Genomic DNA, 15702 nt, shown 5'->3' with positions numbered 1-15702 from the left:
GATACTTGAAGGTCCATATTCAGGCCACCAGGCTAATACTGGGAAAAATTTCCTTGGCTCCTGCCTGACACTGCCACATCCCTAGGCCACCCGCCGTAATCCACCATCTGTGGATACCTTCCTGGGACAAACATCTGGTGGATTAGACCTTGGACACTCACTATCAATGCCTGTGGAGTGAATACCTTCCTGTACTGAGTGTGTAAGGCTCCAAACCTGGACACCCACTCTCACAGTCCTGTGGACACATTCTGGGTCTTAGAGGTTCCTGGTTCCAAATCCGGGAGACCACACTCACCATCTTGTGGACACCTTCCTGGTATCAGCAGCTAGTGATGCTCACACTCATCACCCTATGGAGAGGATACATTCTACTGTGGGGGAGGCACTGTTCCATTCTGCCTTCTCCTCACCTTCCTCGCTCAACAGGGTCAGAATCAGCCAGCACAGCACATACAGTGAACACAGTGGACCTGAGCTAGCCGTGGGACCAGGGTTCTATTTTCTACCATCTTAAGGAAGCCTGTGGAACACTGGAGCAGCTCTAGGCACAGAGATGTATCTGCTGGTGCCCCAGCAGCCTAGCTCAGCTAGGCCAGAAATAGCAAGCCCAGCACAGACAGAGAACCCAGCAGAGATGAGCTAGGCACCTAACCCAAGTTCCATGGTCCTTCTCCACAAGGAGGCCTCTGGAGGACTGAAGCAGCTCTAGGCTCAGAGACATTCCTGCCTGCTCTCCAGCAGCCTAGCCCTCCTAGGTCAGAAAAAAAGGAGCCCAGCACAGAAAGTTAAACCAGCAGAGATGAGCCAGGCAAATTCCAAATCCTATCTTCAACCACCTTAAGGAAGCCCATGGGGCACTGTAGCAGCTCTAGGCTGAGAGATCTTTCTACCTGGACTCCAGCTACCTTGTATAACTGGGTCACAAACAGTGAGCCAACAGAGACAGTGAATCCAGGGGAGATTATTCTAGAGTCCAGAGACAGGTGGACACAATCTGCAGTACAGGCTCCAGGAACAATCAGTCAAGGCTTCAGAGAAGCAGATGGCAGGGGATCAGCATAAGAATAAAGGCAACAAAAACAAGGACATCATGGCTTCACAAGAATCTACAAAAATCAATGGATATGTTACTGCAGTTGAATCACAGGAGAATGATCTTAAATCAAAGATTATGTAGTTGTTTGAGACACACAAAGAAGAAATGAACAAAATAATAGAGGCATGTAGATAAGAAATGAACAAAAACATAGAGGCCATCATACACACTCAGGAATCCACATTCAAACAGATGAAGGAAATGGTGCAAGACATGAAAACAGAATTAGAATTAATTAAAAAAAAAAAACACAAACAGAGAAAACTTGGAGTTGGAGAACTTAGAGAAGAGAACAGGAACCACAAAGGTAAGCATCACCAATAGAATACAAGAGATGAATCTCAGGCACTGAAAATACAACTGCAGAAATTGATATATCTCTCAAAAAAGAACAGAAGAAGAAAAGTTCCAGACACAAAACATCCAAGAAATTAAGGACACCATGAATATATGAAACCTAAGAATAATAGGAATTAGACAAAAAAGAAGATTCCAGGCTCCAAGGCCCAGAAAATATTTTTGAGAAAATCATAGAAGAAAATTTCTCCACCCTTAAAATAAAGAGATGCCCTTAAATATAAAAGAGGCCTACAAAACACCAAATGGAAACTACTCCCGCCATATAATAATCAAACCACTAAATCTAAACATGAACAAAAAAATTAAGTGACAAGGGGAAAAGGCCAAGTAACATATAAAGGCATATCTATCAGAATCACACCAGGCTTCTCAACAAAGACAATGAAAGCAAGAAGAGCCTGTGCAGATATCATGCAGGCAAAAAGAGATCACAGATATCAACCCAGACTACTATACCCAGCAAAATTTCAATCAACATATATTAAGAAAACAAAAAATTCCATAATATAACTAAATTTAAACAGTATATACAGAGAATTCCAGCCCTGCAGAAGATACTAGAAGGAAAACTCCAACCCAATGAGATCAACTACACAGAGAAAAGACAGGATAAAGACACCATCACATCAAAAAGCAAAAGAAAACAAACACACAATCACCACCAACTCCATAATAAAAGTAACTAAAAATCATTGGTCGCTAATATCTATGGTCTCACATCTCCAATAAAAAGACACAGACTAACAGAATAGACACAGAAACAGGACACAATGTTCTGCTGCTTTCAAGAAACACAACTCTGTATCTACATACCTCATCTCAAGTTGTGCTAAAGAACAACACTAATAAAAACATGGTACTAGCATAGAAACAGACTCTTGGATTAATGGAATCTAACCAAAGACTCAGAAATAAATGCTCACTTCTTTGGATACTTGATTTTGACAAAGATGCCAAAACCATAAAATGGAAAAAAGATAGCATCTTCAACAACTGGTGCTGGTCTAATTGAATGGTTACATGCCAAAAAAATGCAAATAGATCCTATTTATCACCCTGAACTAAAGTGAAGTCCAAGTGGACCAAAGACCTCAACATAAAACCAGAGACACTAAACATCTTAGAAGAAAAAGTGGGGGAAAGCCTGGAACTCATTGGCACAGGAAACAAGTTCCTGAAAAGAACACCAACAGTACAGGCTCAAAGATCAACAATCAATAAATGGGACTTCATGAAACTGAAAAGCTTCTGTAAAGCAAAGGATGCTCTCATCAGAACCAAACAACAGCTTATAGACTGGGAAAAGAGCTTCACCAACCCTACATCTGAGATAACATCCAGAATATATAAAGAACTGAAGAAGTTAAACACCAACAAACCAAGTAATCCAATTTTAAAAATGGGGTGCAGATCTAAACAGAGAATTCTCAACAGAGGAATATCGAATGGCAGAGAAACACCTAAATAAATGCTCAATGTCCTTATTCACCAGGGAAATGCAAATCAATACGACCTTGATAGTATTGAGATCAACTTACAACTATCAGAATGGCTATGATCAAAAACTCAAGGGATGACACATGCTGGAGAGGTTGGGGAGAAAGGGGACCACTCTTCCATTTCTGGTGAGAATGTAACCTTGTACAACAACTTTGGAAATCATTCTGGCACTTTCTTAGAAAATTAAGAATAGTGCTACCTTAAGATATAGCTATACCACTCCTGGATATATATCAGAAAAATGTTCAAGCATACAACAAAGACATTTGCTCAACTATGTTCACACCAGCTTTGTTCATAATAGTCAGAATCTGGAAACAACCTAGATGTCCCTCAATGGAGGAATGGATACAGAAATCGTGGTACATTTTCTTTCTTTCTTTCTTTCTTTCTTTCTTTCTTTCTTTCTTTCTTTCTTTCTTTCTTTCTTTCTTTCTTTTTTTCTCTCTCTTTCTCTCTTTCTCTCTTTCTTTCTTTCTATCTTTCTTTTCTGTTTTCTTATTTGTTTTTCTTTTTTTGTCATTTTTATTTTTTATTATTAGTTACATTTTATTAACTCTGTATCCCAGCTGTATCCCACTCCCTCATTCCCTTCCAATCCCTCCATCCCTCCCTCATCTCCTCCCTGCCCCTTTCCAAGTCCACTGATTGGGGAGGACCTCCTTCCCTTTCATCTGACCCTGTTTTATCAGGTATCTTCAGGAGTAGCTGCAAATTCTTCCTCTGTGGCCTAGCAGGACTGCTCCTCCCTTGCAGGGTGGGGAGGTCAAAGAGCTTGCCATTGAGTTCCTGTTAGAAATGGTTCCTGTTCCCCTCACTATGGGAAACCAATTGGTTACTGAGCTACCACGGGCCACATCTGAGCAGAAGTTCTAAGTTATATCCATACATGGTCCTTGGTGGAGTGTTAGTCTCAGAAAAGACCCCTGTGCCCAGATTTATTTGATTCTTGTGGAGCTCTTATCTTTTCCACATCATACTAACTCCCCCTTTTTTCTATGATTCTCTGCACTCTGCAGAAGGTTTGGTTGTGAGTTGCAGCAATTGTTTTGATACACAGCTACATAGAGTCTTTCAGGGGCCCTCTGCGGTAGGCTCCTGTCCTGTTACTTGTTTTCTCCTATGTCCAATACACATCCCATTTGTCTTTCTAAGTGGGGATTGATCATCTTTCTTCAGGTCCTCTTTCTTGTTTATCTTCTTTAGGTGGTACATTTTCAAAATGGAATATTATTCAGCAATTAAAAACATGGAAATCATGAAATTTGCAGGCAAATAGATAGAGCTAGAAAAGATCATCCTGAATTAAGTAACCCAGAAGCAGAAAGAAACACATTGCATATAATCACTTATAAGTGGATATTAGCCATATAATATAAGATAAACATACTAAAAATCTATAGTCCTAAAGAAGATAAATAACAAGGAAGACCAGAGGAAAAAGGATGAAATCTCATTCAGAAGGGCAAACAGGATAGACATCGGAAGTAGGAGAAAACAGGGAACAGGACAAGAGCCTTCCACAGGGGTCCTCTGAATGTCTCTACCCATCAGGGTATTGAAGGAGATACAGATACTCATAACCACCCTTTGGGTAGAGTGAAGGAAACCTTATCGAAGAAGGGGGAGATAGAAAGACCTGGAAGAAACAGAATCTCCACAAGGAGACCAGCAGAGCCAAAACACCAGGGCTCAGGTGGGCCTGCAGAGACACAATCTCTAACCAAGGACAATGCATGGAGAAGACCTAGACCCCCTGCTCAGATGAAGCCCATAGGCTGCTGAGATTCCAAATGGGTCCCTAATAATGGGATCAGGGACTGTCTCTGACATGAATTCAGTGGCTAACTTTTTGATCACCTCTTCCTGGTTGTGTGCAGCCTTGCCAGGCCACACAGGAAGATGACGCAGCCAGCCTCATATAGGCTAGGGTTAGATAGAAGGGGAGGAGTTCCTCTCATATCAGTGGACTAGGGGAAGAAGAAGGATGGTGCTGGAACTGCGAGGAGTCAGTGGGGGATCTGCAGCCGGAATACAAGGTGAATAAATCATAATAAATACAAAATTAATTAACTAACTAAAACACAACAGCTTTATTATAGTAATAACTATTTAGTAGACTTAGTAGAAGAAAATATTCTGCCTATGAATGGCAAAAACACACATTGCAATGAATTAAACAAGAAAATGCACAATATTAAAAAGGAAAATGCACAAAGAGTTAAGCATATATTTATATAATATATATGCACAAGAAATTTCATGTTTTTAAATAAAGGAATTCACCATTTAAAAAGTAAAATACAAATTATTTAAAAATTTTATAGAATGAAAATAAAAGTTACTAGGTGTTTGTAAAGCTAGACAATAGCTCTAAAGTTTTTATGGCAAGAAGAGCCCAGCAATACATTTGAAAAAAAAAATGTAAAAAGAAAGAAGAACTGAGTAGATCCTACACTAGATATAAAAGTGGAACACAGACATCAATAATTAAAATAGGTTAGGTCTTAGGTTTGAATAAAGGGAATGTTGGAAGACTATCAGAAAAAAAGATCATATGAATGTGGTACACAGAAGCCACTCCTTAGCCAAGGAAAATAACTTCTAAGATCCCACACAAGTATTTGAAACTGTGGATAGTACCCAAACTTATGTATGCTGTATATTTTGTTATAAGTATAACAAAATTTATAGACATTTTAAGAACTTAAAAATAACTAAGAATAATATTGAACAAGCGTAAGAATATACTATAATGTGTTTTTAACTTATAAATTGTTAATTTTAAGAATTTTCAATTTACTATCTTCAGACAGTAGCTGGCTGCATGTGATTGAAATCATAGGAAACAGAACTGCAAATAAAGGATGACTACTGTATAATGAATTTGGCATTGTAAATGAGTGGAGGGTTGGAGAGATGGCTCAGCTGTTACAGGCTAAGCTCACAATAAAAAATGTAAATGAGTGGACAAAAAGATAATGGTGGATCTTAAATCACAAACTATATGTATTCTGCCTGGGTAAAATACTCACACACGGAAAAAAATAAATTGACATACTGAAGGAAATCTTTTGAGAATACATATAAAACCTCAAATTGTACACTATTTGTTCTATTGAAAAGCCATATGACTTAATAAAATAATCTTTTCAAAACAGAGACTCATAAATGCATATACTTTCATGCACATACCCAGCAAAACAAAGGACAAAGAGGAAAATAATGCAACTCACAACACATGCAAGGAAATAATCTTACTAACAAATAGCTCAGCAAAATATGAAAAACCAAAACACTAGAAAAGGGCAAATGATGATGGAATTGAGCACTAATACAACAATACAACTATATTTTTCCACTTCCCAACACACTGGAACTTAAGCATGGCCTTGTGAAAATGAAGTGGGAACACAAATTGGTTAATTTTCAGCTGTGCTATGGAAATGGGTGCTTTGAAATAGAATGTAATTTGAAGCATAAAAAGCACACACACACACACACATCTGTATATATGTATATGAAACAATAATAAAGAAAAAGAGGCCATCAACTGTAGAGTCTGGGGATATGGGAGGGGTTCCAGGGAGGAAAAGGGGGAGGAGGTTGAGGAAGGAAAGACAGGAGGGAAAGAAATGCAATTAATTTCAGTTAAAAATATTTTAAAAATAATTTCAGGGAGGAGTGCATTGTAAGAGCCCCTTCATTCGGTTTTGCTGTTTGCTGTTTGATTTGAGCAGTATTTTCTCATTACACTTCAGTGAGTTTTTAGTTGATTTGACAGCTTGTCTCACATTTAGGGTGTTTTAATTTCTTTGTTACTGCTGATAGATTACTGAAACAAATACCTTTTGCCCCCGAGGTCCAAGAGGCCCTTCTGGCCCGGGAAATCCTGGCAAACCTGGATATCCTTCCAAACCTGGAAATCCTCGTTCTCCCTGTAATTAAGCAAGAATATAAAGTCATTTGTGAATTTTTAAGCCCAGACATAGTTGGACATAGTTGAATTTCAGAAAGTTCAAATGACTGTCAGACGAAAGTAACTTAATATAGTGATACTATATGCACATAGTATCTACTAACATGGACAAATCTGTTAAATGTGTGAAGAAAAACACAGATCACCTTAAATGTATACCATGTATAGTAAATGTAATCTCTTTGCTACTTAGAGAATTAAACAGGACGTAAGAGATAAAGTGAGAACTTAATAACAAGAGTTTTTAACCTAAACTTAATTACAAAGAAGGCAAGAAAAAAAAATAAGAATTTCACAATTTGGAGAGCTACATTATCTCAAATTATTGAATGGTCTGTTACTAAGAGAGCTAGGACTAAAACTCTGCAAGTTCCACTCAAAAAGAAAAATAAGATGAAAAAAAATATAGAGATCTAGTTCTAGTATATTTCCCTATCTACAAAACAGCTATATGTTGGATTTTCAAAGGGTGTGTAGGATATATCTCTGTCAAAAGTGCAGACTAATCTGTGTGAACAAAAGTCTATATTTTCAAAGCGAAAGTGCTATCTAGTCTACAGAAATAAATGAAAAGAAACCAAAGACTGAAAAAAAAAGGATGCAGCCAGAAACTGTGACACATGCCTGTAATCCCCAGTACTCAGAGAAGTAGATCAGGAGGTGGATCTCTGTGAATTTGATTTGCAAAGCTAGTCTAGGTCAGCCAGACCTATATACATAAATCCTGTCTCAAAAAACAAGACAGAGGATGGACATCAGAAGAAGAAGAAAACAGGAAACAACCTAGGAACCTACCACAGAGGGCCTCTGAAAGCCTCTGCCCTTCAGACTATCAAAGCAGATGCTGAGCCGGATGGGCAACTGTTGGGCAGGTGAACGGAATTTTAGGTAAGAACTGGGAAATAGTAAGAGCTGGAGAGGACAGGGTCTCCACAAGGAGAGCAACATAACAAGAAAATTTGAACACAGGGAACTTCCCAGAGACTCATACTCCAACCAAGGACTATTCATGGAGATAACCCAGAACCCCTGCACAGATGTAGCCCAGGGCTGTTCAGAGTCCAATTGGGTTACATAGTAATGTGAAGAGGGACTGCCTCTGACATAATCTGATTGGCCTGCTCTTTGATCACCTCCCTCTGGGGGGAGCAGCCTTACCAAGCCACAGTAGAGGACAATACAGCCACTTTTGATGTGAACTGACAGACTAAGATCAGAAAGGAGAGGAGAACCTCCCCTATTAGTGGACTTGGGGAGTGGCATGCAAGCAGAGGGAGGAGGGAGGGTGGGATTGGGAGGGGAGGAGGGAGGGGCTTATGGGGGGATGCAGAATGAATAAAGTGTAATTGATGAAAAATTTAAGAAAAAAGGGAAAAAATAATTTAAGAACCTTAAATGACTTTCAAAATTGGAGGAAAACATGGAGTTAGTCAATTGGCATGGAGCACGTCTCGCCCCTGGGGGCAATGGTCTCCTGAACCTACTCAGACCTCGGACACCACCACTGCTAGTTCTAGAACTGACGCAGGATGTTCCAACGAGGGGTTAAGGCTTCTCATAATATTTCCTATAAGCCCACACCTGTTTGTCTATATCCCCCATTTTTATTCATTATTAGCCAGATAGAGCCAAGTAATTGTGGTAATGATACTTACTTTTTTGCCCAATGCTGGAATGCTAGTAAATTTAGGTATGCCCTGGTTACTCGCATGCCTCACTGGGTGCCTGTGCCCATTGATGCCCCTCACGCTATGACTCTCTTCAGACAGAAAAGGGATCTTGGAACTACAGCCACCATTGTTACTACCATCTCATTGGCGGCTGTTGGAGCTACCACCAGGGCATTAGCCATGAGTCATACTATGCAGACTGCTCAGACCCTGAATAATCATTTAGCCAATGTAGCTCATGCCTTAGTTGTACATAAAGGAATTAATGCTCAACTAAAAGGAAGCTTGATGGTGTTCAATCAGAGGATTGACCTCTTGCAGGAGCAAATTGATACCCTATGGCAAATCGCTCAACCTGGCTGTCAATGAAAGTATGCTGGACTTTGTGTCACTAGCATACAACATGAGAATTTTTCCTGTGCTGCAAATCTGTCTAAACAATTGTCGAGCTATATTTTAGGTACTTGGACTGGAGAATTCGATACTACGATGGAGCAGCTGAGAGTGGCCATTGTCACAGTAAATTCTACCAGAGTGGACGCAGGACTAGCCACAGGATTATCATCATGGATTGCTGCAGCCATGAATCATCTGAAGGAATGGGCGGGCATGGGAGCGTTAGCAGGCCTTCTGGTGTTGGTCTCCTTGGTTTGCCTGTGGTATATATGCAAGATTAGAGTCTCACAACAGTGTGATGCAGCCATGATCATTCAGGCCTTTACAGCCATTGAAGCAGGACATTCTCCCCAAGCATGGTTGGATACCATAAAAAGCTAAAATGATACACTCAGGATGCGAGGCTAAGCACTGCACTCAGGGTCAGCCGCTTTCGACCCAGAGAAGAGCATGTCTGATTGCATGCAGGTTGATGCCCCAGGTCCCGTCTCTGAGAAAAAGGTATCGGATGGGTCTGATGCTCTTTGGGTGGATGACACCTAAATGAACATTGGTACAAAGTCCCAATTTATTTCTAATATCAGAGATCAGACCTCTACTCTTGCCTGATGCATCTAAAACAAAAAGGGGGAACTGTAGAGAGCTGCGGAATGCTATGCCTTAAAGATGGAGCTGGTTTCCGCCTTCCACCTTCCCGATGGTGAGTGCTCTCTGTCACGAACAACTCCACATTTGGCTAAGGCCGAGGATCTGGCTTGCTTCCATGTATGTGGACCTATCTGCATTGCCCACGTGGCACGCCTGGGTTGGCTACCCAGAGGCTATTTAAGCTGTGGGCTGGCTTTCCCCAGGGTCCGAGGATTGTTCAAGGTTCCTGAATAAACTGCATTGAAAAAAAAAAAACAAGACAAATAAAAAAATAAAAAGAAAATAAAGGATGCTGGTTAGTGAGATGGCTTAGCAGGTAAAAGCACCTGCCACCAAGCCTAATGACTTGACTGTATTCAATCTGAAGAACCACAGCATGGAAGGATAGAACTGACTTCTGCAAGTTTTCATTTTACTTCCACTCAAACACTGTGACATGTACTCATAAGCACACACACACACACACACACACACGCACACATGAACACATGCATGTGCACACACAATACACATACTAAAGAATAAATGTGCTATTTAAGCTGTGGGCTGGCTTTCCCCAGGGTCAGATGATTGTTCAAGGTTCCTGAATAAACTGCATTGAAAAAAAAAAGAATAAATGTAAAAAATGTTTTAATTTTATGAATTTCTAATTGAAATAATTACATCATCTTTCCATTTCCCCTTCCCTTCCTGTCCTCAAATCCCTTCCAGGTGTCCACCTTCCAATGCTCCTATAACCTTCCACTCTCACCAGTGCTACCTTTTTTTACCCTTTAATTATTTTTCTTTCATACGTATGCATATATATGCACAAGTAAATTTTTAAAAAGAAAATAGAGGATGCTAAAAGATTAATTACGTTGATATCAATAAAATGTTATAACTGAAATTACAGAGCTAGAGATAGAAAGGCAGATACTACACAGTAGCAAGAATTAGAAGAGCAATCCTGAGCCTTTGAAAGGTAGAACAATTGTTAAAGTAAAAAACTATTGCTTTCCTGTGTAAGAATGGGCTAAAAGTAGGGCTTTCCACCTAATTTCTAAAATGAATTGTAAGAAAAGCTAACAAGAGTCATGTTACTACAATTGCTTCCTAGGTATTCATTTAATCTTTTTAAATCTTTATAAATTTGTGCTGTAATTTTCACACATTCATAAACTAAATGTGAAGTGGTATGCCTGTTTCTTTTTCTCTTTCCTTTTTTTTTTCTTTTTTTGATTTTTAGTTTTCCAAGACAGGATTTCTCTGTGTGCCCTTGGCCATCCTGGACTCACTCTGTAGACTAGGCTGGCCTCGAACTTTCAGAGATCCACCTGCTTCTCTGCCTCTGCCTCCTGATTGCTGGGATTACAAGGATGTGTCACTATGCAGACTTAGCATGCCTATTTCTGAAAGACAAACTTTAAAACGAAAATAAACAAAATTAAAAAACAAACAAACAAGCAAACCACTGCCCATGTTTGAATTTTTAAAAATTATTTGTCAAATAGTATTCTTCTCCCTTTGTTATCCTTTAAATATAGGTATTGTTCTAGGGGTTCTTTTACTGACTTTTCTCTTTTCCTTGGAACTTGAAAATAGTAATGGTAAGTTCTTATTATCAACTGTCTTATAGGCATTTTCACAAGCACTTAAAACTCAGTGACTGTAAAAAAGGCTAACCTGTATTGAGTGTTTTCTGTTTGCCAGAGACTGTTTAAAGTCTTTCCATGTTTTGTCTTGCTTGTTACTCCCCATACAAGGCAAAGTAAAATCATTATTTCCATTCTATGTGGGAACAGTCATGACAAAGAGAGGTTTTACAATTTTCATAGGTGTAAACCTAATAAACATCACAAACTTCATTGTCATTCTACCACCCTTCATATTCCAAAAAGTAACTCAGCTCATCTGCCAAAGTCAGAAATTTCTGTCAACTTAGACAACACCTTCTCCTTTATCCCTGGGTAGAAACAGTCATGGCTTCGTCAACCTGAATTATTAGTGTCCAATAGAAAAAATATTCAGCAAGCACCCATTCAATAAATAAAATTCCTTAATTGGTTACACAAACTTTTTGGCAAATGTTTTTATTCAAACCCAGAAAAAAAGATAAGAATTTAGGTTTTGATGAATTCTATAAAAGAAAACAATTTCATGATAAGTTTAGTTTATTGTGTGGTGATGGAAATCAAATAAAAAATGGTCTCAGTTATACAAATCCAAGTACTCTACTCCTGGTCACAACCCAGATCACCAGTTTTAAGAAGGTTAACTGATTGATTACCTAAGGTAAAATCCCAAGATTTAGTGTTCAAAATGTTCTTAACAAACAGCACCCTTTTCCAGGAAGTATAGTTTACAATTACAATAAAAATGTTTTCTGTAAATAAGCATTAATATAGTTGTTCATTTGTTGAGATAGTGTCCATTGTAATCCAGTCTGCCTGACCTCCAACCTACTATGTATCTAGTATCGGCTTGACCTTATTTGTCTTCTCATTTATGCTGCCTGAGTGCTAATATACCAGGTATATGTCACCACACCCAGCATGAGACTAGTACTTCAAGGATAATGCAAAATTGTCAAGAAACACAATTGGCTTTGGACATAGGGAAAAATTAAGACAAGGTGGTATATTGGTAACTAGTAGTAAATTGTTTTCAATTATAGTATTACAAAATGTGCAAGTTAAAGTCTAAACTCTTAGTGAAGAAATTAAAACAATGACATGTTCTTTTATATAATTTTTATTTTGTCCTTATAATTTTATATCACAATGACATAGTTGCCATGAAGTGATTAGAAGAATTTTAGCTACAGTGAAAATGAAGGTATATAGACTTGAAACTTCAGCTTGTAACAGAGCTACCTCGAAATCTCGTTAGAACTGATTATTTTCCACCATCACCAGGGTGAATGATTAATTTATTTGTAGAGACTGGAAATATGGATCTGTAGCCAGCTCCAAGGCAACACTAATGCACCAGGGTAGAGATGTAGCTTGACACAGGTTTTAAGTTATCAACTGGGCAATTTTTAATTTTGTCATTTAAGTATTGCTGTCATAATTCCTTTAATAAACTCCCTTTTCTTTGTCAAATTTTAATTTTAATTTCATGTAGTTGCCAGTGGTGTGTTGCTACTGCATGTTCAGTCTTCATAAACATTCTTTTCCTTTAAATTATTGAATATATTTTTTTTAATTAACAGATATCTAAAATTTATCTGCTTCAAATTTCTTTTAAAATGTAATATCTGCTTCTCTTCCCCACTTTTTCTTCCAACACATTTAGTGTGTATGATTTTATGTTGAGATCTTTGATCCACTTGGACTTTAATTTTGTGCAGGATGATAGATATGGGACTATTGGCATTTTTGAACATGTGGATATCAAGTTAGACCAGCACCATTTATTAAAGATGCTGTCATTTTTCCATTGTATGGTTTTGGCATCTTTGTCAAAAATCAAGTATCTATAGGTATGTGAGATCATTTCTGGATCTTGGATTCGATTCCATTGATCCACCATTCTGTTTCTATGCCAGTACCATTAGGTTTTTATTACTGTTGTTCAATAGTACAGCTTGAGATCAGGGATAGAGTGATCTCCAGGTGATCTTTTATTCTATAGGATTATTGCTGGGTTTTATGTTTTTTCATATGAAATTTGAATTGTTCTTTCAAGGTCTATAAAGAATTGTGTTGGTAATTTGATGGAAATTACATTGAATCTGTAGATTGCTTTTGGTAAGACAGCCATTTTCACTATGTCAATCCATGAGCTGATCCATGAGCATGAGAGATTTTTCCATCTTCTTATATCTTCTTCAGTTTCTTTCTTCAGAGACTTGAAGACAAGTCTTTCATTTGCTTGGTTAAAGCTAAATGAAGGTACTTTATGTTATTTGTGGCTATTGTGAAGGTTGTTGTTTCCCTAATTTCTTTCTTAGCCCATTTGTCTTTTGTATATAGGAAGGCTAATGATTTTTTTTTGAATTAATTTTGTATCCAGCCACTTTGCTGAAGGTGTTTATCAGGTCAAGGAGTTCTCTGGTTGAATTTTTTTTGGGTCCCTCATGTATACTGTGGTAGCATCTACAAATAGTGATAATTTGACTTCTTCCTTCCCAATTTGAATACCCTTGGTTTTCTTTATTGTCTTATTGCTCTAGCTAGGACTTCAAGTAATATGTTGAAGAGATATGGAGAGAGTGAGCAGCCTTGCCTTGTCCCTGATTTCAGTGGGACTGATTTAAGTTTCTTTCTGTTTAATAATTTCCTGAACAGAACACAAACAGAAGATCAACAATCAATAAATGGGACCTCATGAAACTGAAAAGCTTCTGTAAAGCAAAGGACACTGTCAACATAAGAAAAAGACAACCTATAGAATGGGAAAAGATCTTTACCAACCCTACATCTAATAGAGAACTAATATCCAGAATATATAAAGAACTCACGAAATTAGACCCCAACAAACCAAATAGTCTAGTTTAAAAAAAATGGGGCACAGAGCTAAACAAATAATTCTCAACAAAGGAATATCGAATGACAGAGAAACACTTAAAGAAATGCTCAACATACGTACTCCTCAGGGAAATGCAAATCAAAATAACTCTGAGATTCCATCTTATACCCATAAGAATGGCTAAGATCAAAAACTCAAGGGACAACACATGCTGGAGAGGATATGGAGAAAGGGGAACCCTCCTCTATTTCTGGTGGGAGTTCAAACTTGTACAACCACTTTGGAAAACAATCTGGTGCTTTCTCAAAAATTTAGAACTATCACTACAACAAGATCCAGCTATACCACTACTGGGTATAGACCCAAAAGGTTCCTCACAATACAACAAGGACATTTTGCTCAACTATGTTCATAGCAGCTTTATTTTTAATAGCCAGAATCTGGAAACAACCTAGATGTCCCTCAAAAGCATGGATGCAGAATGGATGCAGAAATTGTGGCACATTTACACAACAGAATACTACTCTGCTATTAAAATCAAGGAAATCATGAATTGCAGGCAAATGGATCATCCTGAGTTAGTTAACCCAGAAACAGAAAGAAATGTATGGTATACACTCACTTATATGTGGATATTGGCTGTATAATACAGGATAGCCCTACTAAAAGCTACAGACCTATAGAAGCTAAAGGACCCTAGGGATGATGCTTAAATCTTATTCAGAATGACAAACAGGATAGACACCAGAAGCGGTGGAAGAGAGGAAACAGGATAGTAGCCTACTGTAGAGGATCCTCTGAAAGACTCCACCTAACATGGGATTGAAACAGTTGCTGAGACTCACAGCCAAACTTTGGGCAGAGCTCAGGGAATCTTATGAAAGAAGGGGAGGTATAGAAGTACATGGAGGGGACAGGAGCCCCACAAGAAGACCAACAAGCTAAAGGATCTGAGTCCAGGGAGTCATGCAGAGACTGATGTACCAACCAAGAACCGTGCATGGAGAGGACCTAGACCCCCTGCTCAGATGTGACTGATTGGCAGCTCAGTTCCCATGTGGGTACATGAGTAATGGGAGCAGGGGCTGCCTCTGTCATGAACTCAGTTGCCTGCTATTTGATCACTTGCCCCCTGGTGATGTGGTTTTTCCAGGCCACAGAGGAAGAGGATCCAGGCAGTTCTGATGAGACTTAATAAGTTATGGGCATATGGCAGAGGAGGAGAACTCCCCCTTTCAGTGGACGAGAGGAAGGAGATAGAGAGGAAGAGGGAGGGAAAATGGGACTGGGAGGAGTTGAAGGAGGGGGTTTCAGTCAGTATATATAATGAATAAATTGTGAAAAAAGAATTAAAATTTAAAAAATATAACATCTGTATTATTTCAATAATTTTCTGTAATTTGTCTTTTTTGATTATTGGTCATCTTTCCTTAAGTTTTAATTGCATATTGCATATTATAGGTAATACAAAGAAATATTAGGTTCTCTTATTTTCTTCTAAGGCACACTGATTGTTTTTTCTTGTACAAAATAGTTTTCAGCTGATTCATTAATTGAGGTTTTATCCCTTCATCAGAAAACAGTTAACCTATACT

General features: G+C 38.4%; 1 protein-coding gene across 1 annotated transcript in view; it reads right to left on the bottom strand.

Moving 5' to 3' along the window:
• The window catches only part of Col4a5 (collagen type IV alpha 5 chain), a 297510-nt gene that overhangs the window by 174057 nt on the left and 107751 nt on the right, over positions 1–15702 (bottom strand). The window contains 1 exon segment of the mRNA XM_060375633.1: positions 6808–6897. Coding sequence (XP_060231616.1) covers positions 6808–6897 — 90 coding nt within the window.

The sequence above is a fragment of the Meriones unguiculatus genome, chromosome X (genome assembly GCF_030254825.1).
Source record: "Meriones unguiculatus strain TT.TT164.6M chromosome X, Bangor_MerUng_6.1, whole genome shotgun sequence".
Taxonomy (NCBI): Eukaryota; Metazoa; Chordata; class Mammalia; order Rodentia; family Muridae; genus Meriones; species Meriones unguiculatus.
Note: the sequence above shows the minus strand (reverse complement) of the source record. Positions and strands in the feature narration are given on the sequence as shown.